We start from the raw sequence: 24595 nt of genomic DNA, 5'->3' as shown, positions 1-24595 counted from the left end.
GCTGCCTGTTTGCAGTTTTTGTTGCTGTGGCTGTGGCTGGGCTGCTGGCTTAAAATGCAAATCAAGTGATTTTTTATTGCTCGATTCGTGTTTGTTGTTGTTGCTGTTGTTGTCGGCAATCGATTTGGGGATTCAGTTTTGTTTAGCGGAAACTGTGAGCTGCCTGCTCATTTGCTGGCCTCCCTCGGCTGTCGTTTCTGCAGCGAATGAATGACACAGATTCGGCGCACATAATTGTGGGCTGTGCCACGGAACATGCGGCGCATACGTAATATTGAATATCCAACCAGATTACGCATACGACGCATGGCCCGGCCACACCATATCATTTGACGCTGCATGCTGCGCAATCGGCTAGCACCCCGAAACAATGAGCCAGTTACACCACATGACACATGACATGATATCTACATATGTACATATGCACAAATATATAAATCGTGTCGGAACAACTGCGAGAACTTCGAGATGCGCTGCATCTGCATCAATTGTCGATCTCTGCGAGCTCTTCTTCTTCTCCGCGCGCATTGATTAATCTATGGGCTCTATTGCAACATACAGCAAAGAAATGATCTAAAATGAAAAGCCATAACACAACACAGCAAACAGCAGCAGCAGCAGCAACAACAACAACGAAAAGCCTATAAAAAACAGGCTTGAAATCAATGAATATTTTGTAAATATTTTGTTGTCGGCCGCGCTCTTCGTGTTTGTTGTAGTTGGCTAAAGTTATGCTTGGCGCGTAACTGGGACAGCAGCAATAGCAATAGCAACAACAGCAACAACAGCAACATCAGCAACAGCAGCAGCAACAGCAACAACAGCAACACTCTCGCTTTCACGCCAGACCAATCGAACACAGAATAAGCAAGTAAGAGTGCTCTAGTCGAGAGTGCCCGACTAAATGATACCCTAAAGCCAGTGACGAGCTGCTGTTGTAAGCATTGTTGCTTGGTTTGGTAGTCCAAATTTGCTGTATCCAGCTCTTGTAAGTTCCAAGATATGGTATAGGAAACAGGCTCGACTCGACTCGGCTGCTGATGCCGAAGAAGAACATCTACACATTATAGTTTCATATTATACGGCTTCTCATAAACTTCAGATCAACTGTTAAACAATAGCTTTAATTGTCTGAAGGAATGAAATTGTTGACTTTTGTTTGTTTAAATAAAAACAATTCCAAGCTCTGGTTGCGAATACGAAATGTATATATGCATATATATTTTCTTCAAGATTTTTTTTTCGATACCCTGTAAGGCAAAAAGTTCTGCGATTAGTTCAAAACTTTGCAACATTTAATTGGTCTTTCTTTCATTGCATTGTTGTTGGTTTGTTGCTTTAATTATTTTCCATAAATTTGCGGGCCAATTGACGTCCGCGCAGACACCACCACTGCCGCTGCCACCCGCACCACCCACTCCCCCCTCCCAGTCCTCGTCGCCGTTGCCGTCGCCGTTGCCGTTGCGGGCACGTAGAGAAAAAGTAAAGTAAAAATGTTGCACAACTAAATCGCATTTATTTAAAATTCCAGACCATTGCGAGTTGCGGCGGCGGCAACAACAACAACAACCACAACAACAGCAGCAGCAGCAATAAAAAAAAAAACAATAACAACAACAACAACAACGAGAGCAACAAATATTTAACAGAAAATTCGTTTGGCTCTTTGGCGGCAAATATGCAAACCGACCGCCGACCGACAAAACCTGCGCCGCATGTCCCAACCTCAACAGTTGGACACCGCTGTGGTGTGGGCGGTGGCGGCGGTGTGGGGGAGTGGTGGAGTGAGGGGCTCTCAGGGGTTGCCTGATCACCGCCGGGAACTATGGGGAACGACAGCAGGGAAAGGGGGGTTGTCGCCCCCGCAGCGACGCCTCTTGGCGCAATGCTGCCGATGTGGGCATATCGATAGCCAAGTGACTTACTTTTTCTTTATGCTATACCCTAGCAGAGAGTATTATGATTGTTTCTCACAATGAGTAGCACATCGAAGCAGACATATATCCGATACTTGCATTACCAAACTCACCAATTACGAGGTGTTATTGAACATTCTTATCATTCGAAAAGCACTGCCCAACACTGTTACATAGTACGGATAAATATTCGTTCAAATCTTTTTTCTTAAATTTATTATTGTTAATTTTCTCAATATTTTCTGTTTCATAATTGTTGCCTTTGAATTTCGGTATTGTTTTGGATTATCTTTTATTATAGTTATCATTCAAAAAACATTGCTTAACACTGTCTCGTAGGGCGGGTACATTTTGATTCAAAGCGCAATCCTCTATTCCACCATATGGAAGGGTATTGAAACGTCAGCATTACTTTAACTTAATGTTCTTTCTCAATTTATTGTATTTTGCATTTGAATTTCGTTTTTGTTTTAGAGTTCTTTTTTTAAGTTTATGGCCCATAAGTTACGCTAAGCTCAATCAAGTGTAAACGCGAATGCTATCAAATTGCGGCGATGTGGCAACACTGCTTAGGCATTGTCCAAAGTTGAAAATTGCTGGTGGGTCCACCGTAGATCAACTTATATTGGCATTAGGCAAACTGTACATAAATTATATATTCCAAATTCGAATAAATCAAATAAATTGTTTAAAGCAATTATGATTACAATACAAAGCACAAAAGTGTTGCAAAACATTCAAATGTTAGCAATAGTGTGCTGAAACTTCTAAAAATTGTATTCCCAAAATAAAAGCGAGAAATTTTCTTGCCTTTTGAGCAATTTTCTTATTGTTACTGTTTATTGGTTTATTTGCAAGCCAATCTCTCTATTCAGCTTATGTTTATTTAATCTTAATGCAGCTTTTGTAATTAGCTAAAATTGTGGATTTTTGTTGTTAATCTTTAGCTTGCTCCAATTGGTAAATACAATAAATAGCGTGAATTTGAATGAAAATATTGTTTTTATTATTTGAAATTTTGGTCTATTAATACAACTTTCGGGGTGGGTTCCCCAAATTGTGGCTGACTTCCTGCAAGTAATGTTGAAAGCGCCGAAATTTGATATCAATTGTTGTGCTAATGTACGGGTTACATTAATTAGAGCAGAGCGTACATTGGCTTTCCAAATTATAAATGGGTTTGTCTTTGTTCAGATTTTGAAAACTAAAAGCTATGTGAATGCCACAACAGATGTCAGTACTTATTGGTGTTTCAGTGCGCATAAACGTGCGCTTACAAAATTGTGGAGAAGTGTTGCGAAGGCAGCAAATATTAAAGATGGTTCTCGGTGTGGTATTTGGAAACTTCAATTAAAGGCTTTTATTTAGAAACGTGTTGCAATCCTTTTTCTTTTTGGAAATATTAATACATTTTAAAGGTAATTAATATGATTATCACAGCGACCTGCTCCATGTTCTTTCTATCAATACCCCATTTGCCGAAGTGGAAGTGTTGCAAAACAAACAAATATTAATAACGATTCTTGGTCTAGTGCTGTAAAATTGCAGGCATATTCAATAGTATGTTAAGCAACGAAATACGTTTGTAAGTTGGGCAACATTTCTTGTGTGGTTTTCAACACCGTTTTCTGCCCACGCAGCACCCTTCTCCCAACCGGCCACACTCCATCATTCTCCTGGCTTGGCCTCCACCAGACGCCCAAATCATTAACGCCTTCACATAGAGACAGAGGCGAAAACGTAGAATGCCAAACCCAAATCAAGGACAACAAATTGAAATCAAAAATCATAAATAACATTTTACTTTTGTTGTCAATTTTGTAGTCGTTGTTGCTGTTGTTGTTGTTGTTGTTGATGGTTGACTCATACGCGCTGCGATCGTGTCTAATTGGCCAACTTCAAGCGACAGGTTGAAGACTTGGAGTTTGAAGTTGTTTTGGGTTTTGGTTTTGGTTTTGGTTTTGGATTTGGAGTGTTTCCAAGTGCAGGCGCCGGCGTCGCACTGTGGGCGCAGTTGCCGAGCCCAAAAATAATAATAAAGCAACAACAACAACAACAACAACAGCAGCAGCAACGCGAACGATGCAAAGTGCAGCCAAACAGAAAAAAATAACAACAATAACAAAAATTATACTATAAAAGGCAAAACCCCAAAAACTGAAACAATCAAATGGAACGTGATTCGTAACTGGATTCGAGGCAACGGAATGCGCCAACGCGAGCCTCAGCGCCAGCGCCTGCGCCTGTCCAGCGTTTTTTTTTTTTTTTTTTTGTTAATACGTAGAACCAGCGACAACAACAACAGCACCCAAATTGTTGTTTGGCAATCAAAAGTAAAACAAAAACCAAAAACCGAGCAAAAAAAAAAATACCTAACGCGAAATACAAGACAGTAATAGAGTAAAAAAAACTGTTTGTTTCGTAGGTGCTCGACTTGCGTACACCCTGTAGAAAAGCATAAGCGCTTATTAATATACACAAATATTAGTGTGCTACAATTTTTGATTTTTGTATACCGATTTTTTTTTGGTTTTTTTTTTTTTTTAATTCAGTTCGTTTGAAATTTGTTAAGGTTTAATGATTTAAATATAATTTAATGCTTATTACGTAACTTTGACTTTTATACTAGTATGTCTCCTGCTGACTGAATACACCCTTTCACAGTCATTGTATTGGCACAGGGTACACCATAAAACATAAAACCGTTCGCGTGCGCGCGCTTGCCGCTGCCTAACGGTGTTTGTAGTGGCTGCGCAGTCGCGTCAGATTCGTCATAGAGCCGCACGTTCCACGTTTCGCGTTCCATGTTCCAAGCCGTTCCAGGCCAAGCCTTGCTGGCGCTGCCCAGCTAACTTGATTTTGCAGAGCGCTTTGCATTTTGAATGAAAGGCAACGCCGACGCCGACGCTGACGTCGACGGCGACGGCGACGACGACTGCGGCGTCGTCTATTGGCAATAAATAATTCTTTGTAGTCGCTTGTTTTTGCAGCCGCTGACTGCCTGCGCCTTATTTTTGCTGCTGCTGCTGCTGCTGCTGTTGTTGTTGTTGTTGTTGTTGTTGTACTTGTTGTTGTGTTATTTTGTTGCTTTACTTCAATTTAATTAGTTTATTTGAAAGCAGTTCGGGGCGATGGTGTCATAGATTAAATTGGACCCAATTCATTTTTAACATTTTTTCACATTTTTTTTATTTTTTTTGTTTTTGTTTTTATAAGTATTATAATTTGATTGTTCTGCACTGTTGCCGCACAAAAGGCATTTGAAATGTTCGGAATTCGCATTGAATCGTTAACTTGGCTAACTTGAGCCAGTAAATCAACCTCAATTGCAGTTGCAGTGAAATTGCCTGGCATGTTATTTGGCAAGTCCTCAATGGACTGAACTAGTTTTTAAAGCGAGACGCATTCTAGAAACCTGGAATATTCGTTTATCGAGCTTACAAAATGATTGAGACTCCATTTTTTTTTTTTTTTTTTTGGTATTTTCTAGAATTAGATGATTGGTATTTTCGACTTTTAAATAAACAACTTTTTAAGTCTAGAATTAAAAGTTAGTTAATATTGTTTCCTAGATATACTTATGTTTTTTACATTTGCTATTATACTAAAAATCAGCTTAACAATATCTTTTGTCAATTTTTTTTTTAAATTATCTAGAATAATTGTTTTTAGTAAATGTAGAAGCTCTCAGCTGATGCCAATTTTTCATCTAGTTTCTCTCTTGAATTTGATCAAATTTTACCAGATTTGCAACTGGAATTGGGATATAACTAAACAGATATTCTTGCGCATTTATGCTTGCGCTAGTTAAAGCTGCAAACAATAGATCCCACAACAAGGTACAAGAAAAGCGTAAATAAATACCAAAACAGGTCTTCAATTGAATACAATATCAATTGCAGTCAGTGTGCTCAATGGAGCTTCATCGCCGCATCGCAGCCCAAAACTGAGACGCAACTGAAATATGCGCCCCCACAAATCATCGACAGCGGCGAGGAGGAGAGGCGGAGAGGCTGAGAGGCGGAGCGGAGTTTAAAAAAAAAGAGCTGCAACAATCGAAAACAACCGCAACAGCAGCAGGCGCGCTTTTGGCCATTTATCAATTGAGCGAAGCTAATTAACATGAGCGCAGAAACAGCCAAAGCAGACAATAACAACACACCAATTGCCAGCTGAAATTTGGCGCGTGCGCAAAGCTTGCTACAACAACAACAACAACAACAACAAATCCAGCAAATATCTTGCAGGATGCACTTAAGCGCAGCGACATCAAAGATGCGCGGGTTGGTGTTGGGTTACGTGTAATGAAACGGAATGGAATGAAATGAAATGGAATGATATGAAATGAACTGGAATGAAATGAAATGAACTGGAATGAAATGAAATGGAATGAAATGAAATGAAATGAAATGAAATGGAATGAAATGGAACGAAATGAAATGAACTGGAATGAAATGGAATGAAATGGAACGAAATGAAATGAAATGGAATGGAATGGAGAGGAGAGGAGCGAGCAGACTCTGCAGAATGTTAGCTGAACGCGCATGCAACTGCCGCCAACCTAATCCTAGTTGTACCCTGTACAATATGGGGACAAGTGGGTATATCGCGTTGGTTAAATGCAGCACTCGATGCACTTAGCATATACCAGGGCGAATCAAGCACGGCCGAGTGCATATCAAAAATGATTTAAGCCAAAATAGCTTGTGGCTAAATTGAAACTTAAATAAAGTATTGGAACATTTTCAGTTTCAGCGTAATGAGCATTAAAATACATAAATTGCAATCAATTTTAAATGAATAAAGTTAGCCCATAGAATTATGATGAACCATGCTTCAAATCCAAACTTAAGGCGATGCATTCAAACGATAAACGGAACATTAAACTTAATTAAAAGAGGGCTCGATCTAGTTAGACTTTGGATGTTATGACCAATGATGTGACCTTAAGTCACGCTTATTTTAAACGTAATTCTCTTACAACGTATTTATCGCCTATTGCCTGTGGGGTATAAAAAGAGTTCAGGGTATAAAAGAGTTAGGAACTGAAACTGAAGTATCGGCAAAGTCTCTGCCAGGCGATAGATTTAAGAAACACTTTGCCTCGAAAATTACAGGGTAGCGTGCTTGCGATTACCGTTAGCGTGTCGATTATTTATGACTCTTTCTTTGTACTCACAGATGACATCGTTAACCTTGCACTTGATAGTAATAACGCTGCTGGCGGCGGCAGCGATTACAGCGGCAGCAGAGGGAGCGGCCACACGTTCGCCTGTGCAGCGTGGCAGAGGAGCAGCCGGCGGCGCGCCAGCCCCATCGACGACCAGCACGCAGGCGCCCACATTGCGCGCGCCACGCCAGCGGCGTCTGCCCACAACGCTGTCCATTGACGATGGCAACGGTTACCGCGGCAGCAGCACCACGCCGCTGCCGGCGACGCCGCGACAGCAGCGACGTCGTTTCACCACAGCAACAACAACAACAACGGCAACAACAACAACGACAACTGCGGCGCCAGCATCTGCCGGCAGCTATGTACGCACCAGCGGCAGCAACCGTGGCAGCATCAGAGCCGCCCGCCAGCCACGCGACACGCCAACGCCAACGCTGGGCGAGCGCGAGGCCAGCGCTGGGAGCGCTGGGAGCGATGGAAACGCCCGCAACCAAAGGCTCCAGTCACATCAAGCGTTGTCATCGGCGTCCTCCAATCCACTCGCCGTCTTCAATGCTTCGTCGCGCAGCGGCGCCCTCAAAACGTGAGTCTTTCTACTTTGTATAGCCTGATTTATTTCTTGTTGCAGATGCATCCCCGACACAATTACGAGTCGCCTTTAAACTGACATAACTTCTAAGTGGAGCTCACAAATTGGGAAACTAACTTACGTAGCTCTTCTCCGATATTCATTCGTTTATAATATCGAGAATTTAAGGAATAGCTGAGCAAAACTAACTTTAACTAATACAAATGAAATCCTTCGTTTTCCACCGAAGGCGGTGGTTTCTACAAAACGTGCGACATTTTGAATAGTAGGCATTTCCGACATTGAAAGTGAATTTTCTAAAATTGCTGTGAGCTGGATTCGACATGTTTTTAGATCTTTGAAAATAAGCCCAAAGTCGATTGAACGAGACTTAAACATTTACCTATACAACTTTGTACAACCATTTTCCGAGCATGATTTTTTCACAAAGTTTGAAAATCAGTTAGAAGCCAGAACTTTGCTTTTACAATTGTTGACACCATTTTCCACCCAGATGCGTGGATTTTCCGAAAAGTGTGAAGAATGAAAACACACAAAGATCTTTGAAAATGAGCCTGAAGCCGATCGGATCGTTGGCAAGGCTAGTTGAATATATATGCATATATATATACATACATATATATATATGAAAATGCGAATCTTTATGTCTAGTCTGATTTCGATTGAAGCAAATTGATTCAAAATTTGTTAAAAAGAAAATATTTATGGAACTGAAAAATGAAAGTAAATGTTGTAAACAGAATAGTTTTAATTAATTTTCAGCTCGTGTCTGTCACGCGTTTATTTCCAGTTTGAAGTTGGTTTTTTTCCCGTGTTTTTTGTTTTTTTCTGTTTTTTTCTTGGCGGCAGTTTTTGGCGTCTGCCCATTTTGGGCGCCGCCATTGATTAATGCATCATGCCGCAGTTGCAGTTGCAGTTGCAGCTTCCCCCTCTTCTCTGGCGTCTAATTGTGTGTCTTGTTATCGTTCGCAGGCCGCGCATGATCCAGCGCCTGGTGGCTGGCCACATTCACAACGCGCAGGGCCACTCTACCTATGAGGTGTCTGCGGTGAGCGCCAACAGCAGCAGGAGCATTGGAATAGCAACAACAACCACAACAACAGCAACAACAACAACAACAAAAAGCCCAAGCACGAGAACAACACGTCGCAAGGCGAGCAGCACTTATCGCCTGGCCAGACCGTCGCCATCGCCATCGCCAGCGCCAGAGCGGGACCAGGACGATGACGAGGCGCTGCTTAATGAACCGGATGACTTTGACAACTGGGACAATGGCATACTGCGGTTGAGTGCCGGCTCGGGCAAGGAGGAGGCGGAGGCAGCCAGCGCCAAAGGCCAGAGCAAGCAGAGCAAGGAGGATGCCAAGAAGACGCTCGCGGATCAGGTGCGCGATGGCAAGTACGGTCTGATCGAGAAGGAGCTCTTTCGCCGCGTGCCCAAGCGTCCGGGCGTGCTGAGCTATGCCCGCAACTCGGAGGTGCCACTGGACAATGAGCGCAACTTCGGTGGGCTCAGCGAGCAGGACATTTGGCTGGCCGAGGATCATTTGCTGGTCATCAAAGGCGGCGGTCTGAATGAGGCCGAGGGCGATGGCGACGGCGCTGATGCCTGGCCAGCCATTGACGATTACGATGCGCCGCCACGACAGATCAAGCTGCCAGCGAATCCCGTGGTGCCGCCTCCATTTCCCGTGCAGCTCGAGCCGCATGGGCCACTGCAGCTTATCCGAGATAATCAAATCGAGGGCTTCCATACGACAGCTGGCAATGCAACGCTATCCGCTGTGGGTCAGCACGCGTCCCACGGCCAAGTCCACGGAGCTGCCCACGGCCCGGGGTCGCATCCTGCTGCCCGGACGGGAGCGATTGCGTCGGCTAAGGCAGCTGACCCGGAGCCCAGCTACGTCTACCCGACGCCCTATGCGCCCTGGCTGCTCTCCAACAACGAGACGCCGGCCCATACGCCTGCCAGTCCGGCGCCCAATGCTGTGCTAAGGACTCCGCTGCTTGGTCCCTGGATAATCAATGGCCTGCACGGTAACGGCAATGCCTCCGGTCCGGGTGCCCTGCACGGCAACATCAGCGACTTTGACGAAGACGATCCCTCGCTGTACTATCCGCCCGCGTACAACTTTGTGTATAGGAGCAACTATTCCAATCCGGTGCCGCCGGGTCCGTTGGTTCCGGGCATAGTGCTGCCACCGCCGCCGGATCACTTTAGTCTGCTGGAGACGACAACGTCGACGACAACGCGACGTCCCTTCACCACTCCGACCAGCAGCACCACCACCAGCACCAGCACCAGCAGCAGCACAACCACAACCACCACAAGCACAAGCAGCACACGAGCTCCACCGTCGCGGCTGTCGGTCAAGTACAATTCCATTGGCTACCTGCCGCCCGCGCCGCGTCAGCCCAACAAGTATGTGGAGCGCGTGCCAGTGCCCGTGGCTGTGCCCATACCCATTTATCCCGTCAACTATCAGGCGACGACGCCGCGGCCACAGCCAGCCGCACAGCTGGTCTTTGTGCCGAGTTTGAGCAGCACGGAACGCAGCTTGAGCGCTGGAGATAGGGAGAGGGAGAGGAGCAGGGAAAGGGAGAGGGAGAGGGAGAGGGAGAGAGGTCGGGATCGGGATCGTGAGCAGGCACCGCTCTCGAAATCAAATCCGATTTACTATGAATACTTTGAGGCCAAACGGCAGCCATCCTCCCTCAAGTCCAATGTGATCAATGACTTCCTGGGCACCAAGCCGCCCAAGCGGCCGCATTACAAATCCCCTCCGAGTCCCGTCAACGATGTCGCCGTGGTGAGCATTACGCCCAAACCACGTGTCCAGCTACACTCGGAGTACGATGCGGCTCTGGGCCAACTGATCAGAAGCAATCTGATCGCGCCGCCGGCAACTGGCCGCTTCCAGCCGCCCGACTTCGACAGGCAACCCTTTCTGCCCATGGTCAACTACAGCGCCGACGAGCACGATCAGAATGCCTTCAAGGCAATAGTCTATCAGCCCCAGCCCCAGTCCCAGCCCCAGCCCCAGCAGCAGCAGCCCCAGCAGCAGCTACAGCTGCAGCGCCAGCGCCAGTTGCGAGTGGGCAAGCATCAGCAGCTGCAGCTACAACTGGAGCCAACCATACAGCCGGCACAGGACCAGGACTCATATCTGCCGGATTCTCTGCTGTTGCAGCGTCAGCGCCAACTGCGGGTGGGCAAGCAGCAGCTGCAGCTGCAGCTGCAGTCGCCTTCGCCAGCGCCCGGGCCCGGGCCGTACGATGGACAGCAGGGCGTTTACAGCACGCCGCCCACCTATCTGGACAATCAGCTGCAGCCCCGTCCGGCCAAATACCAGCTGCGTCCGCCGGCACCCGCGCCGCTGCAGTTCTGGCAGCGTCCCGCAGCGCCACCGCCGCCACCGCCGCCAGCGCCGCAGTTCAAGCGTTTGCGCCACGGCAGCGCCAAGCATTCGTATCCGCCGTACTTTGTGCCCAGCTACCCGAGCGGGCCCGCATCGGAGCCCCTGTACCGCCTGTTGCCCGTTCAGCAGCACAAGCACTGGCGACAGAGCAACAAACAGCAGCAGCAGCAACAAATTCAAGTGCAACCGCAGCCACAGCAGCAATATTATCCCGATCGTGGCGTCAACATTGGCCACAGCCTGGCCAGCGACATTTTGGTGAACTACAACAGCAACAATCAGTTCAATCCGCAGGCGGAGCTGGTGCCCCAGGCACAACTGGGGCCCCCGCCTCTGTCCTACCAGGCGCAGAACGGCGGCCAGGCATCGCTCTGGTCGGACAGGCCGGTGCGACAGTCGCGCGCTCAGCTGCAGGAGCAGGCCTAAAGGAGCAAGGAGAGGAGCACGAAACGAAACAGGAGATATAGGAGCCAACGACAATCGTCGATGTCAGTGTCAAAATGTGATCTTAAAGAACAGCCGTTAGCCGAGCCAATCCCGCAATCGAATCCAAGCAAATCCTCAGACCACGGAGCTGCTTAGATGAAATAGTCAATGTCAATCCACAAACTATAGACGACGCTGAAAGTGTACAGAGATGGGATGTTTCAATGCTACGAATCCCCTTTGGCAAGTGGAATTCTCGCAATTACCGTAATTTCATTCAAATCATTCGGTGCGTCTGCAGCCCTGGCAACGAGCCACCCTCTACTCAACTATAATTATTATGAATACAGCTCTGGTCACATCTGTCGTTTGTTTGTCTTTTGCAGCCCAATCGAATACAAGAACAAGAATTACGCACCATTATTTTGATGTGGCCAAATTGCCTGCACAAGCTATGTATGCTACATACATACATGCATATTTATATATAAATATATAAAGCATAACTACAAACATACATACATACATATACATTTCGGAATACGAACGTATTCATATTGATAAGCTTGTGTAAATACGTTAAGGATACGACATGTACGATTTGTGTACGCCAAATAAACGAGTAACGCGTTATTTGGACGCCTACGCAAAACTTAGTCTTAAAGAAGGGCAGCAGAACCGTAAGGGATCCGTTGTTTTACTTAGCATCTAAATTGTGCAGCAATATGCATACAAAATCATGAATACTGTTTTAAACTATCCTGTTTATAAGCTTATCAAATAACCATAATTAACTACGTTGATTTTCAAGTTATATAATTGTCAGCAAAATTCAAACGCAAATTTGTATAAAAGCCATAATAATAAGTTCACTATAAATTCATTTGAAGCACATGAGCAACTGGCAGAGCTTCAAGTGAAACCCCATCAATAAAACGTATATAGAAAACAATAATAGGCAGCATATATATAAATACATATATTATACATTTTGTATGTACATTTTTTTTTTTGTTAGCTATAACAAAATTGTTTACAAATAAGCGTAGCCGAAAATCGTATTCATCTAAATAAAGCAATTACAAATTCATATTTGCCGGTGTGACCATGCCAACGCATTGCTTTTAGCAACCAGCCCTTGCGCACTGACAACAGCTGTTGCTGAGCAATAAGAACAGAGAGAGAGCGTGAGCGACAAAAAGAGAGTTAGAGAGAAGGAGAGCCCACTCGCGTCATTGTGTGTGGGCGTGCTTATGTGGGTGTATGTTGGTGCGTGCCTGTGTTGTATGTGCATGTGTTGTATGCGCGCGTGTGTGTGTGTGTGTGTGTATTTGTGAGGTAGGTGGTAGGAGGTTGGGCAAACAAAAATCGATTGCAACAGCCAATCGACTACAGGAAGCGCCTCATAATAAGGCACGAAGCCGCGACGAGAACGTGAACGACGCACACGACGTACGCAGAGGCACTTGAATTGACTTTGGCCTACCCTGCCCACCGTGCGCCCCCTCCTGGCAGCAGTAAAATGATTACAGGCTAACGCCAAAAAGAGGAAGCAGCTAAAGTCAAGGCAGAAGAAGAAGCAACAGCAGCAACAGCAGAGTCAGTTTCAGTAGCAATAGCAGCACCAGCAGCAGCAGCAGCCAGAGACTCGAGCAAAAGGAGCAAAACTGAAATTTATAACAATTTTCGGTGTATGCAATACTAAATAATTCATTTGAAAAGTTATTGAACGTAAAAATTGCGCACTTGCTTTGCTCAGGAGTGTCAAAGAGCGTCTGTGTTAGTGCGTATACGTGTACGTGGCCTGCGTGCGGGTGCGTGTGTGTGTGTGCGTGCGTGTGTGTGTGTGAGTGCGTGCGTGCGTTTGTATGTATGTGCGCGCGTTGAGCGCTTCAGCTGCGCTTTTTTTATGCAAGCGAAAATTGTGATAGCAAGCGGCAGCGAAAAGCGCAAACGTTGCAAAAAGGCAAAAGTGGCTGAAGTGGCGCCCCCGCCGAGCAGAAGACAAGTGCGGCGAGCGATGCAAAAATATGGAGCTGGATAAATGACGAAACGCAATTGAAATCTATTTCGAGTGGAGCTGCACCATTTTGCCTGGCGCTGTCGGTATACAGCATACACACATATAAACACGCACACACACGCACACACACACACACGCAGACAACGCTTACACGGACGCGAAGAGGCACAGAGTAGGGTCGATAACGCACGCAAAAGGATACACATAAGCATAACGGCATAACGGGCAGCAGGGCCAAAATAGCACCTGAGACTGCCTATAAATAGCTTGAAGAAGCGCCGAAACCAGCAGCGGCAGGTGTACAATGGTAACAATGAACTCGGAGGCGGACAAAACACAGAGTAGCACGCAAGCAACCAATGCGCTGGCCATGAGCAGCGCGCCCAAGACGCCAGCAGCGACAGCGACGCCAACACCTTCGCCAGAAGCAGCATCCGAAGCGGCAACAGGGGTAACGGATAACAGTCCAGCGTCAATATCTACGGTAACGCCAGCGTCAGCGCCAAATGGCAACAACAATGCTCCTGCAACACCAACTGCAACATCAACGGCAGCTCCAACGGCAACGGCAACAGTAATGGCAACTACATCCGCAGCCGCAGCCGCAGCCTTATCCGCATCCGCATCCGAATCTCCATGTGCACCTCTAGCTACCACTGAGGCAGAACCTGAACAGCCGGACAGTGGCAATGCGTACAGCAGCAGCGAGGCGACCAGCACCACGATAACAGTCAGCGTCGCGGCCACGGTTAGCAGCGGCAGCGGCAGCAGCTGCAGCAGCAGCCACAACTGCATAACCACTGTGGCAGCTGCAACGCCGCCGCTGTCCAGCAAGACGGTGAGCATCCGGGATGCAACGGCGCCGAGTTGCAGCGGCACATCTGCGCCCAAGTCAAGTGGCCTGCTCAGCGTGGGCAGCAATCATCATCACCATCATCATCATTCCTCGCCGTCATCTTCGCCGTCGCAGTCGCCGTCGCCGTCGCAGTCGCAGTCGCCAGCCCCATCGCAGTCACAGTCGGCACAGCCGCAGCCACCGCCAGCGCCGTCCGTGCCGCAGCAGCCGCATCAGCATCAGCGGGGCAACAAGAACGAAGATGCGCCCAATATACTGGTCTATAAAAAGGTGCGTACTCTACTAAAAGGCATACTATTATAGATCTAGTTGGTAAACATCAGCCCTTACGAAATATTAGCGTTCCAGTTCTGGGAATACGCCAGATATTTGGAAAACTACATAAACATTTGCATGGATTCTTAAAATAGAAATCGTATTATTCTAAGAATTGTTCTAAATTTGATTGAACAATTCAAAGGAGACGTGCCCGACCCCATGATGTACATATGTATATACACATTATCATAATCAGTCTCCATCTGTTTGCTGATATCCAAGCTAGGCTCTGTTTTAATGTGTTCGCCATGAAACCTTGCATCAGCCTTGTTGGATCACCATACTATATAGCTGCTATAGGAAAAATCGATCGAAAATTCAATTATTATAGGCAAAATCAAATCAAAATCAAATCAAAAAATCAAATCATGAACATACTTAGTTGAATAATGCTTCTTATCGACATCGGACTACGATATATATGCCTATCTTCTCCAAAATGAGTTCTTAAGAGCATCAATATTCCTTTATCTACAAAACCGTATCAAATCGGACTATTCAGATATCAGATGGCTCCTATGGGATATAACGCGATCCTTTGAAATCATATAGAAGCTTACAACTTTTCGGTTTATCAAAAAATGTATAGTATGGTATGGACCTAGTATTGTCCAGTTGAAGTTGAATAGTTCATAAACTAAAGCTTTATCTATAACTTAAATAAAAGAGAACAGTCAATTGCTCGGATAACATATTCTATGTCAAGTTTTAGTACCGTTTCCATAAAATCTTTGACACGATTTATCAATTAAGCTCAGCCTTCTAATCAGAAATATACATTCGTCACCAGGTTTCATTTTCTAAGAAAACTGTAATGCCCAATACAAAATCAAATAGTTCACAATGATCTAATGTTAACAGAATAACATTATGTTACTACATACACATTACATTTGGAAATGCTATTAACAGTATTATGGCTGTTATGTTAAATTTATGCACGCAACAGTTATGTTAAATTTAAATTTAACATGATGAAACCATGTTATGTTCGGCGACATTTCCGCATTTCTTTCCTTGGTCTTGTAGAACATAAGTATCTAATGGGGCAAATATTTGTGTACAATTCCAGATGGAGGCCATCATTGAGAAAATGCAGGCGGAGACGGGCGGTGTGGCTGTGCGCACGGTTAAGGCGTTTATGAGCAAGGTGCCATCGGTATTTACCGGAGCCGATCTGGTTGCCTGGATACTGAAGAACTTCGATGTGGAGGACGTGACGGAGGCGCTGCACTTTGCCCATTTGCTTAGCTCACATGGCTACATTTTTCCCATTGATGATCATGCGCTGACCGTGAAAAACGATGGCACTTTCTACAGGTGAGTAAGCACTGCATACTTTGAGGCGCTAGACAAATGACATCCAATGTCGATCTTTGGTTGTGGCTTTAGATTCCAGACGCCATATTTCTGGCCATCGAACTGCTGGGAGCCGGAGAACACCGACTATGCGGTGTATCTGTGCAAACGTACCATGCAAAACAAGACGCGTTTGGAGTTGGCGGACTACGAGGCCGAGAACCTGGCCAAGCTGCAGAAGATGTTCTCACGCAAATGGGAATTCATATTTATGCAGGTAGGTCAAATGGCTAATCCAATGTTGAGCTCATTCCCATATTCTATTTGCAACTGCCAGGCCGAGTCACAGAGCAAGGTGGCTAAGAAGCGCGACAAACTGGAGCGCAAGGTACTGGATTCGCAAGAGCGCGCCTTTTGGGATGTGCATCGGCCAATGCCGGGCTGTGTCAATACCACCGAGATAGATATCAAGAAGGCGTATCGACGCGGCGGCTCTAGTCATGGAACCGGATCCGCTGGCGCTTCTGTGGCTAAAAATCCCGTCGAGCAGCTAACGCGCATCATTACGCTGCGCAAACAGAAGCTCGAACGGCGCACAATCAAAGTGTCCAAGGCGGCCGAAGCGTGAGTATAGCCAGTAGCTCGACCAACGCCGGTTGGCACTTCTTTAGCTTTGTTCCTTACTGCAGTTTGGTTGCCTACTACGATCAGTACAATGAGTTCGATTACTTTTTAACCTCGCCGGAGCTACCCAATCCCTGGCAAACGGACAGCACCGAGATGTGGGATACCGAAAAGAATAGGTAAGCGTCAGCATCAGGGCCCCCAAGATATGGCCAGTCGAATTAACATTGAGCCCTGTCTCTCTGTCTCTCCAAGCAGCAAAGATGTTCCTGTGCGTCGGGTCAAGAGATGGGCATTTAGCCTGCGCGAGCTGCTTAACGATGGTATTGGACGCGATCAGTTTACCAAGTTTCTGGAAAAGGAGTACAGTGGCGAGAATCTCAAGTGAGCTACACAATTCACAACACTCACGCATCGGAGTTAATGATGTTGTTTCTTTTGTAATTGTAATCTTGATCAGGTTCTGGGAATCGGTGCAAGAGATGAAGGCGTTGCCACAGTCCGAAATCAAGGAGGCCATACACAAGATTTGGCAAGAGTTCCTCGCACCCGATGCGCCCTGTCCGGTCAACGTGGACTCCAAATCCGTGGAGTTGGCCCGCGAAGCCGTCAATTCGCCCAATGGTCCGAATCGCTGGTGCTTCGATGTGGCCGCCTCGCATGTGTATCATCTGATGAAGAGCGATTCGTACTCGCGCTATCTGCGCTCCGACATGTACAAGGATTACGTCAACTGCTCCCGCAAAAAGATCAAGTCAATACCCAATCTCTTTGGCGTAAAACGTTGAGATATGCGTGAATTGCCTGTCGCGGCGTTCGGCTTTGGCGCGGGCTGAGCCGACTTTTTGTGTGTTAATTCTTGGATGGCGGTTGGTGCCAGGACGGACGACAGTCGGATGGAAGTTATGTGTGTGTTATACTGTAGTGCTCGTGTTTGGACGCATACTTTGATGTATATTAAACGTTGTTACTTATTATTAAATAATAGCCTGCCTATTGCCACTAGGTCGCGTGTGTTCTTAACGTCGTTTTGTTAACCGTTAAATTGAAGTGTCGCCCGTGCAACGATACGTACTCCTAATGCCCAGAACACAGAACCCAGAACGCAGGACCCAGGACCATTCCTAGCCCCTTCCTTTGATGCTTACCTTCATCGAATCCAATTCGAAACTCTCGTCCTTTGTCTTAAATCTTATCGAAACGAAAACACCACTGAATAAACTGCCACGTGCTTTTCGAAATAGAAAGCAGCAGCGAAAGTTAGATTACAAATTAAATAACCGTCGCGAAAGGGTGCATCGCAGGATGCTGCATCCTAGATGAATCGATCAAATAAACAAGTAAACAAATAAACAGCCATACTACGCAATTGTCAAAATGTAACCAATAACACCAAATCGAAACAAACAAACATACATACATAAAAATAATCACTAAGGTAATTAGCATAAAACAATAAAACTAAAACTAAAACAAAAACAAAACGAAACAAAACAAAACATAATATAAACAAAACCAACTACCACTGAGAACCGAGTACATACCGAGTACTTATACTTATATTTAAACTTATACTTATACCTATACTTATACTTAAACTTATACTTGTATTAGCATGTTACAAAGCTATCAGCGTTCAGCATTTGAGAAGTCAATCTAACTGTACAATCGAATCAATCAATTCAAGTCATAGAACAAACACGCTACGCGTTTTTTTTTTTATACTCGCTAGTTATTGACTAAGTACTCGCTCTCTCTTAAGTCCCATTGACAGACATACAGCTCTTCTCGCAATGCGTTCCTTTATGTTCCCTTATCGCCAAACGCAACAAAAACTAAAAGCTTAAAGAAATTCTAAAATGTTATGTAATCCAAAAGAAGCCAAAAATGGCATTTTCATATTTTCGAGCGCCTCTGCGTGCATCGTGTGTTGTGTGCATGTGTATGTATGTGTGTGTGCTTGTGAGATCAGTTGCTTTTAAGATACAATTTTGAGTGTAGAGAGCGGCAGTTAGAGCGAGAGGCTAGACCCAAGAGGGAGAGAGAAAGAGAGAGAGAGAGAGAGAGATAGATGCAATATTAAAAAAGATAAGGACACTTACTAAAGAGAGCTTTACATACGCTAGATAGACAAATAGGGGACAAAGGGGAATTGGTAAGCGAGACAAAATGACGTGTAAAAAGAAAGAGAGAAGGAAAGAAAGAGAGGGCAGGTAACAATCGGCATAGTTACCAGAGGCTCAGCGTATCTGAGCTACATGCTTGATGGTAGGGCAAACAATCAATGTAACGCCATCTCAATCGCTTATTTCGACAGCTTCGATCGATGTAAACTGCGCCACGCCCACGCCTGAGCTAGAGAAAAGCGTCAACCTCTAATCAGATACACACAAGCACATGCATACATAACAGCATACATGCATATGTAATACTTAGAATAGTATATATATTACATATGTAATAACATAGCGCGCCGAGCAAGTCGGAGTAGAAATCAGATTTAGAGCTACTTGTAGCGAATCAAGTATACACAGAACACATACGTCGCGCACGCACACACACACACACACACACACACACACAAGCACACAATCGCCTCTGTGCACCAGACTAGAAAAGAGCAGAGGCGAGAAAATACACAAAATGTTGCATACTTGTAGGCGGCAATTATAAATTATAAATCGGTAGAGAGAAAACCCAAAATTCGTTGTGTATGTAATTGTATTGTATTTATTGTATGTTTGTAATTGTAAACGGTGTCTAATTTTAAACAAATACAAAAGCAGCAACCAAATAATTATTAATTATATCATATTGTATTCAAGTACAATCTCAATGTGCATCTGTGTGTCGGTAGTCAAATTTAAATCAATTTCAAAAAGTTACACAAAACAAAAAAGAAAACAAAAAAAAAATGAAAAAGCGTACATTAGAAGTAAAAACTTAAAGAGCATAGCCGCCAATAAAAGTCAAGTAAAACTAGATACAAACAATATAAAAGTTTAATGTTGTTGGATTTGGCTTTTAATTACATGATCTATGTTATTTATGTTGTTATTTGTGCTGATTTGCATTCTCAAATGAAAAATGTTGCTACACTATTGACACTCTCTTTTATTGTTTCCTTTATTGCCCACCGTTCACTCAAATACAAATAAGCCGAAAAGCTAGGAATTATAAAGGTAAATACGCGTAACTACTTGAACCACATGCGCGAGAACGTTAGAAAAAACTATACAAAAAATAACTAAAAACAACAAAAAAAAAAACTACTAAAGCAATTTGAAGTTTTGTATTAATTCGCTGTTAATTGTATATTCATTGATTTACTTACATTTACTTGCCCCTATGTAAGCCCAAAGTAGTCATAAATGTCGGGTGAGCGCAAATGCCAAAGCGAATGCACAAATAACTAACAGCAGCCATAACAGACAATTAAAAAAGAAATTAATGTACCCTCTAGAAGGGTATAGAAATCAGTCGTGCTAAGCATAGCTAAATGTATTGCACTTATCTATGTATTTGAGCAGAGCAATCGCTGGATCGCAGGATCGCAGGATAGCAGCTTCTAGTTTCTAGAATCTATTGCCCTTCGATTTGGGGTGTACTCGTATATCGCGACTTTTTAGGCTAGCAAAATAACGGGAAGCAGCCGCGTTTATTGTAAATTGTTTAACAAAACACTAAATAAATAAAGGCACAATTTAAACAAATTGAATTGTGACGCCAACTACAAACAAATTTGTGGTTTACATATGCGGATGTTAACTCTCTTTCAGCGATGCCTCCTCTCTCGCTCTCTCTCTTTCTCTCTCTCTCTCTCTCTCACTCTCTCTCTCTCTCTCTCTCTCTCTCTCTCTCTCTCTCTCTCTCTCTCCTCTCTCTCTCTCTCTCCTCTCTCTCTCTCTCTCTCTCTCTCTCTCTCTCTCTCTCTCTTGGCAGAAGAGAGCAACGACTATCGATAAACACTGAAGACTGCCTGTTAAAACTTAGCTGGAAGCTAACATCAGCGACCTTGCAATATACTTGGAGATAAATTCGGTTTTTGAAGAATAAATATTCGGTAAACGGAAATATTCAATAGTTTAATTAAGTTAATAGTCATATTGGCATCAACCAGCCTCTCATAGGGATAATCGATTATTCTCTATAAAACTGCTGGAAACAGCAAAAAATCTGAAATAAAAGTTCTTTGCTCCATGTGAGTTTTTAGCCTAAGGAGTAAGTTAAAAATTGGTTGGTTCTGCTAAACATGGCGAGATCCTTTCTCATTAGCCCAAAGTGCTCGAGACTCTCCAGTTTTTGCTCACGGCCCCGCATTGGCAGCCAGCATCTGAGTTGATTTCGTGCTCGGAGCATCGTTGGACTCATATCTGTTGTTGTCTGGTTGTGTTGTTTACCTAGCAATAGATAAGCCTAATACCGATTGATAACGAGGCGGCAGTGATGACAATGCTGCTTCTAAGCACTTCCCGTCGCAGAGCTGGCCCATAAAGTTCAAAGTCTTATCAATGCCTATAAATTTTGGCCAAGTTATCTGCGCACGGCTCCAGCTTGCCCAGTTATCTAATTGATGCAGGGCTCGTAAGCCAGTTGCCAGCTACTTAACCAGATGAAGACGGCCCCACTGAGCCGCGACTGCCGCTGGCTCTGATAAGGCGTTCAGGCAGACGTGACACCAACTGCGAATGGGCAACCGCTGCGAGATGAGCCACAATTGTGGCTGCTTGTCAATAGAAGCAGACGCTTTTGGTCAATAGCACTTTGGACACTGAGTACCAGAGCCCAGATCGAGCTCTCACAACTAGCTGCCAGAGTGGCTTCGATCACGTTTTTGCTATAAAAAAAAAAACACCACAAAAATTCAGTTTGCATACGAGCTCAAACCCAAGGGCTGCCCATTGTTGGGGGTGGTCGGGCCTATGAAATTCCCTAGAAATCGTTGATCTTTAGCGAGTCATTGCACTGCATGTAGAAAGCAACGGTAATATTACGCACACTTCAAATCCGGGAACGAAGTACCAACTTGTAGCCAGGTGTGCGCATAGAAATCCATATCAGCCTGAACTATGTATCTTAGCTTTTGTATAGTATGTGGCCACAGCAGGGCTGCCAAACTTTTGAACCTTCGTTTTCTTTAAAAGTGGTTCAACCAAAGCAAATATAGCGTGGTCTAGGCCATTGTGCTCTGTGTCCGGTGAACTTACGTTCAAGCAGTGGGATTTATCGGAACTCTAACCAAAATTACTAACCGGTTCAAATGAAATGCAACTCTGAGTGTGACATAGCATATGTATGTATGTATGTGAGGCAAGTCAATTGCATATCCTTAAAATAGTATCTTAACATCTTAATAGTTCATAAAAATGTCCACAAAAGCATTTACATATATTTACATATCTCCGTGCCAATGAACAAATTGCCAACAACAATTCAGGAATTTGAAAGCACGATAACGAGCCGATAAGTGTTTTTATGATATGCAGATAAAAATCCAATAATTGTTATTAAGTATAAAATATATCTGCTAGGGTATACAAGGTTCGATAACCCGAGTGTACCTTTACATGTGTACATATATACTTTTTTTTTTCTTTTTAGAACTTTTCGATGCTTTGCTCTCAAATCACATGACTAAAAGCTGCATGACGCAATCTGAATTGTGATTAGAATATATATATATATATATATATAGTACATCTGTCTATCTGTACATATACATATATATAGCATATAGTAACAATATTTGCATTGGGTCTTAATAGGTTAATAGTGAAACTGATTTCGTGAGGCGTGTTTAAAGCCAAAGGTGTGAAGGGTTGAAAGTGCAGTTCTAAGGGTAAGCTTTTTCCTAAAAAGGAAACCCGAATCGTTTTCCACAATCTTAAGCTTTTCTCCGGACCTGCATGCATCATTGGGCTGGGCTTTTACTGATTAGCTCGAATCAAAACTTTTGCGTACACACAGTTATGATTTGCACGTATTTATTTACTTGGAGCTTAGCACAGTTCTGTTGAACTATTAAAAGTGCTGCCGAAGTGCGCATGGCGCGCGGTATCTTTACAATCTGACAGAGTATTATCGTGTCCAAAACAGGGATTATACCGGGCTTACGCGAACGCCATTCCACATTGTCCCGTTTGCATCAACACTGAGCGAAAAGCGGTTGGACAAGCTGATGTTCGGAGTTTCTTTATGGGACATTCGATGTACATATATGGGAAAAATGCATTCAAATTGAGATCGTCTACACAGCGAGAAATGTCTGTTGCTTTCGGCATTTCCCAGTTCTGTTTATTTAATGACGCTGAAATGACGCTTCTGAAATTCGGCGAAACGTGCGCAATTTTACACAGATATATTTTCGCAGTACCCGGTTTCAGGTTGAAGAGTGTAATCCGATCGTAAATGTGTTCGCGTATCATCATCCTTATCAAAATCATCACCTCATTGTGTCACTTTGCAATCAGATAAGGCGCTTATCAGTGTCTCGGCGAGAAATATGCACATATGTATGTGTGCTCTTGTCCTGCCAGCAGCAGCAGCAGCAACAACAGCAAGAATATGGAGAGGCCAACATACTGAAAGAGAGTGAGAACGTAAGAGAGGGGCTGGGAGCACATCGCTCAGGCGCTCATCAGCTGATTACGCAGACGACGTACTGTGGGGCCAGAATGGCGTTACGATAAATCAAAATCTATAGTAAATAATGTGATGGAGCATTTGTTAATTCAGTTTAAACTTGGATCATTTTGTTGGGATGCAACTTACTAAATAGATTCATTTTTTCAAATTAAAAAAATAAAAATATGAAAGCATATGCAATCAGGACATAGACACGACTAAAGCTGGAAACTATTGCTTAACATCTTAACAATTTTATTTATATTTAGATCGAAAAGTAATTATTGAGCATAGCCGTATGCTCGTCACGGTTAAGTCTTCCAATCATGATCAATTATATACATATTTCGGCTGTGATTATTTTGCAGCATTAAATAACTAAACATGCCCACTGTGCGGCATCTTTGATGATCGTCGACGTCAGCGCCAACGACGATGCCGGCAGCGGCAGCGGCAGCCTCAACGACAATGTTCGACTCGTCCGAACAGTTGCTGCTCAACGCTGCTCGCCAACGGTTCAGTTCAGCAATATTTGAAAGCTGCCCCGCCCCGGCGAGAAGCACTCGATCGAACTACAGAGTTCGCCTTCGTATCGGTATCATTCTACGTAGCGCATCCCAAAGACCGGTCCGTCACGTATACGTCGTGCCGTTCCCGTTCCCGTTCCCATTCCCGTTCCCGTTGTCGTTCCCGTTGTTGTTGGCATGGTCTAAAGTTCAAAGCCCACTGTAGATCCTTAACAGGCAGACACACAAACTGGTAAAAGTTGCAGTTGAGCTGGCCCAAGAGGCAGCAAGAGCAACCTTGAAGGAAAGTTGTATAGCCAACAAGAAGAAGAGGAAGAAGAAGACAGAGGAAGAGCACAGAACGCCAAACAAACAACATTATCATTATCGGCAGCCAGAGCCAGACGAAAAAGAAGACGAAGAAGAAGCTCGAGGGGCAATCAATTGCAGGCAGAGCTGTAATGGTGCACTGGCGTGTGGCTTTTGAGAGCGGCTGCGAGGATCACAATCTCTGGCTCAACCAGGAGCGATACGAGTACACGCAGAGCCAGCACAGATAGACCTTAACGGTAAACGCCGCTGCACATCACATCCGCATACGCATCCGTGGGATTACCAAAAAGTGCATTCAACTTGCCACAAAGCGCATTCGCAGGCGCTGAACATATGCCAACGATCTCGATCTCAGCTACAGCTACAACAACAGCAACAACAATTTAAATAAAAACCACAAAAGAATCAAAACATTTCGCCAATAAAAAAACAAAAACAAAAACAGCAAAAAGCGCGCGTGCAAAATTTTGCGTTGAAAAAACTGTTCCAA

At 44.4% G+C, this 24595-nt stretch overlaps 2 protein-coding genes across 3 annotated transcripts in view; both read left to right on the top strand.

Moving 5' to 3' along the window:
* The window catches only part of LOC115765243 (histone-lysine N-methyltransferase 2D), a 43144-nt gene extending 31593 nt beyond the window's left edge, over positions 1–11551 (top strand). The window contains exons 3-5 of the mRNA XM_030708703.1: positions 7098–7672; positions 8651–10233; positions 10303–11551. Coding sequence (XP_030564563.1) covers positions 7098–7672; positions 8651–10233; positions 10303–11522 — 3378 coding nt within the window. The 3' untranslated portion in view covers positions 11523–11551. The remainder of the gene's footprint in view (positions 1–7097; positions 7673–8650; positions 10234–10302) is intronic.
* Positions 11552–12521: 970 nt separating this feature from the next.
* LOC115765240 (regulator of G-protein signaling 7) lies at positions 12522–20356 on the top strand. Of its 2 annotated transcripts, none has more exons than XM_030708698.1 (7): positions 12522–14671; positions 15792–16039; positions 16112–16295; positions 16356–16642; positions 16708–16821; positions 16898–17026; positions 17103–20356. In XM_030708698.1, exons 1-7 carry the CDS (start codon positions 13850–13852, stop codon positions 17428–17430), a joined length of 2112 nt encoding a protein of 703 aa, XP_030564558.1. In that variant the 5' UTR covers positions 12522–13849; the 3' UTR covers positions 17431–20356. The 2 variants fall into 2 exon arrangements, with proteins under 2 accessions (XP_030564558.1, XP_030564559.1); XM_030708699.1 differs by having other exon boundaries at positions 12524–14671; positions 16901–17026.
* The last annotated feature ends 4239 nt before the right edge of the window (positions 20357–24595 follow it).

This window comes from Drosophila novamexicana, unplaced genomic scaffold (assembly GCF_003285875.2).
Source record: "Drosophila novamexicana strain 15010-1031.04,08,12 unplaced genomic scaffold, DnovRS2.1 tig00000960-arrow-arrow-pilon, whole genome shotgun sequence".
Lineage (NCBI taxonomy): Eukaryota > Metazoa > Arthropoda > Insecta > Diptera > Drosophilidae > Drosophila > Drosophila novamexicana.
The sequence above is the reverse complement of the archived record's forward strand: the minus strand, read 5'-3'. Positions and strand labels throughout refer to the sequence as shown.

Excerpts from the sequence above, each read along its gene's own strand:
- LOC115765240 (XM_030708698.1), top strand. The coding sequence starts at position 13,850 with ATGGTAACAATGAACTCGGAGGCGGACAAAACACAGAGTAGCACGCAA. Across the intron at positions 16,040-16,111 it reads AACGATGGCACTTTCTACAG|ATTCCAGACGCCATATTTCT; the intron begins GTGAGTAAGCAC and ends TTGTGGCTTTAG. Across the intron at positions 16,643-16,707 it reads GTGTCCAAGGCGGCCGAAGC|TTTGGTTGCCTACTACGATC; the intron begins GTGAGTATAGCC and ends TCCTTACTGCAG.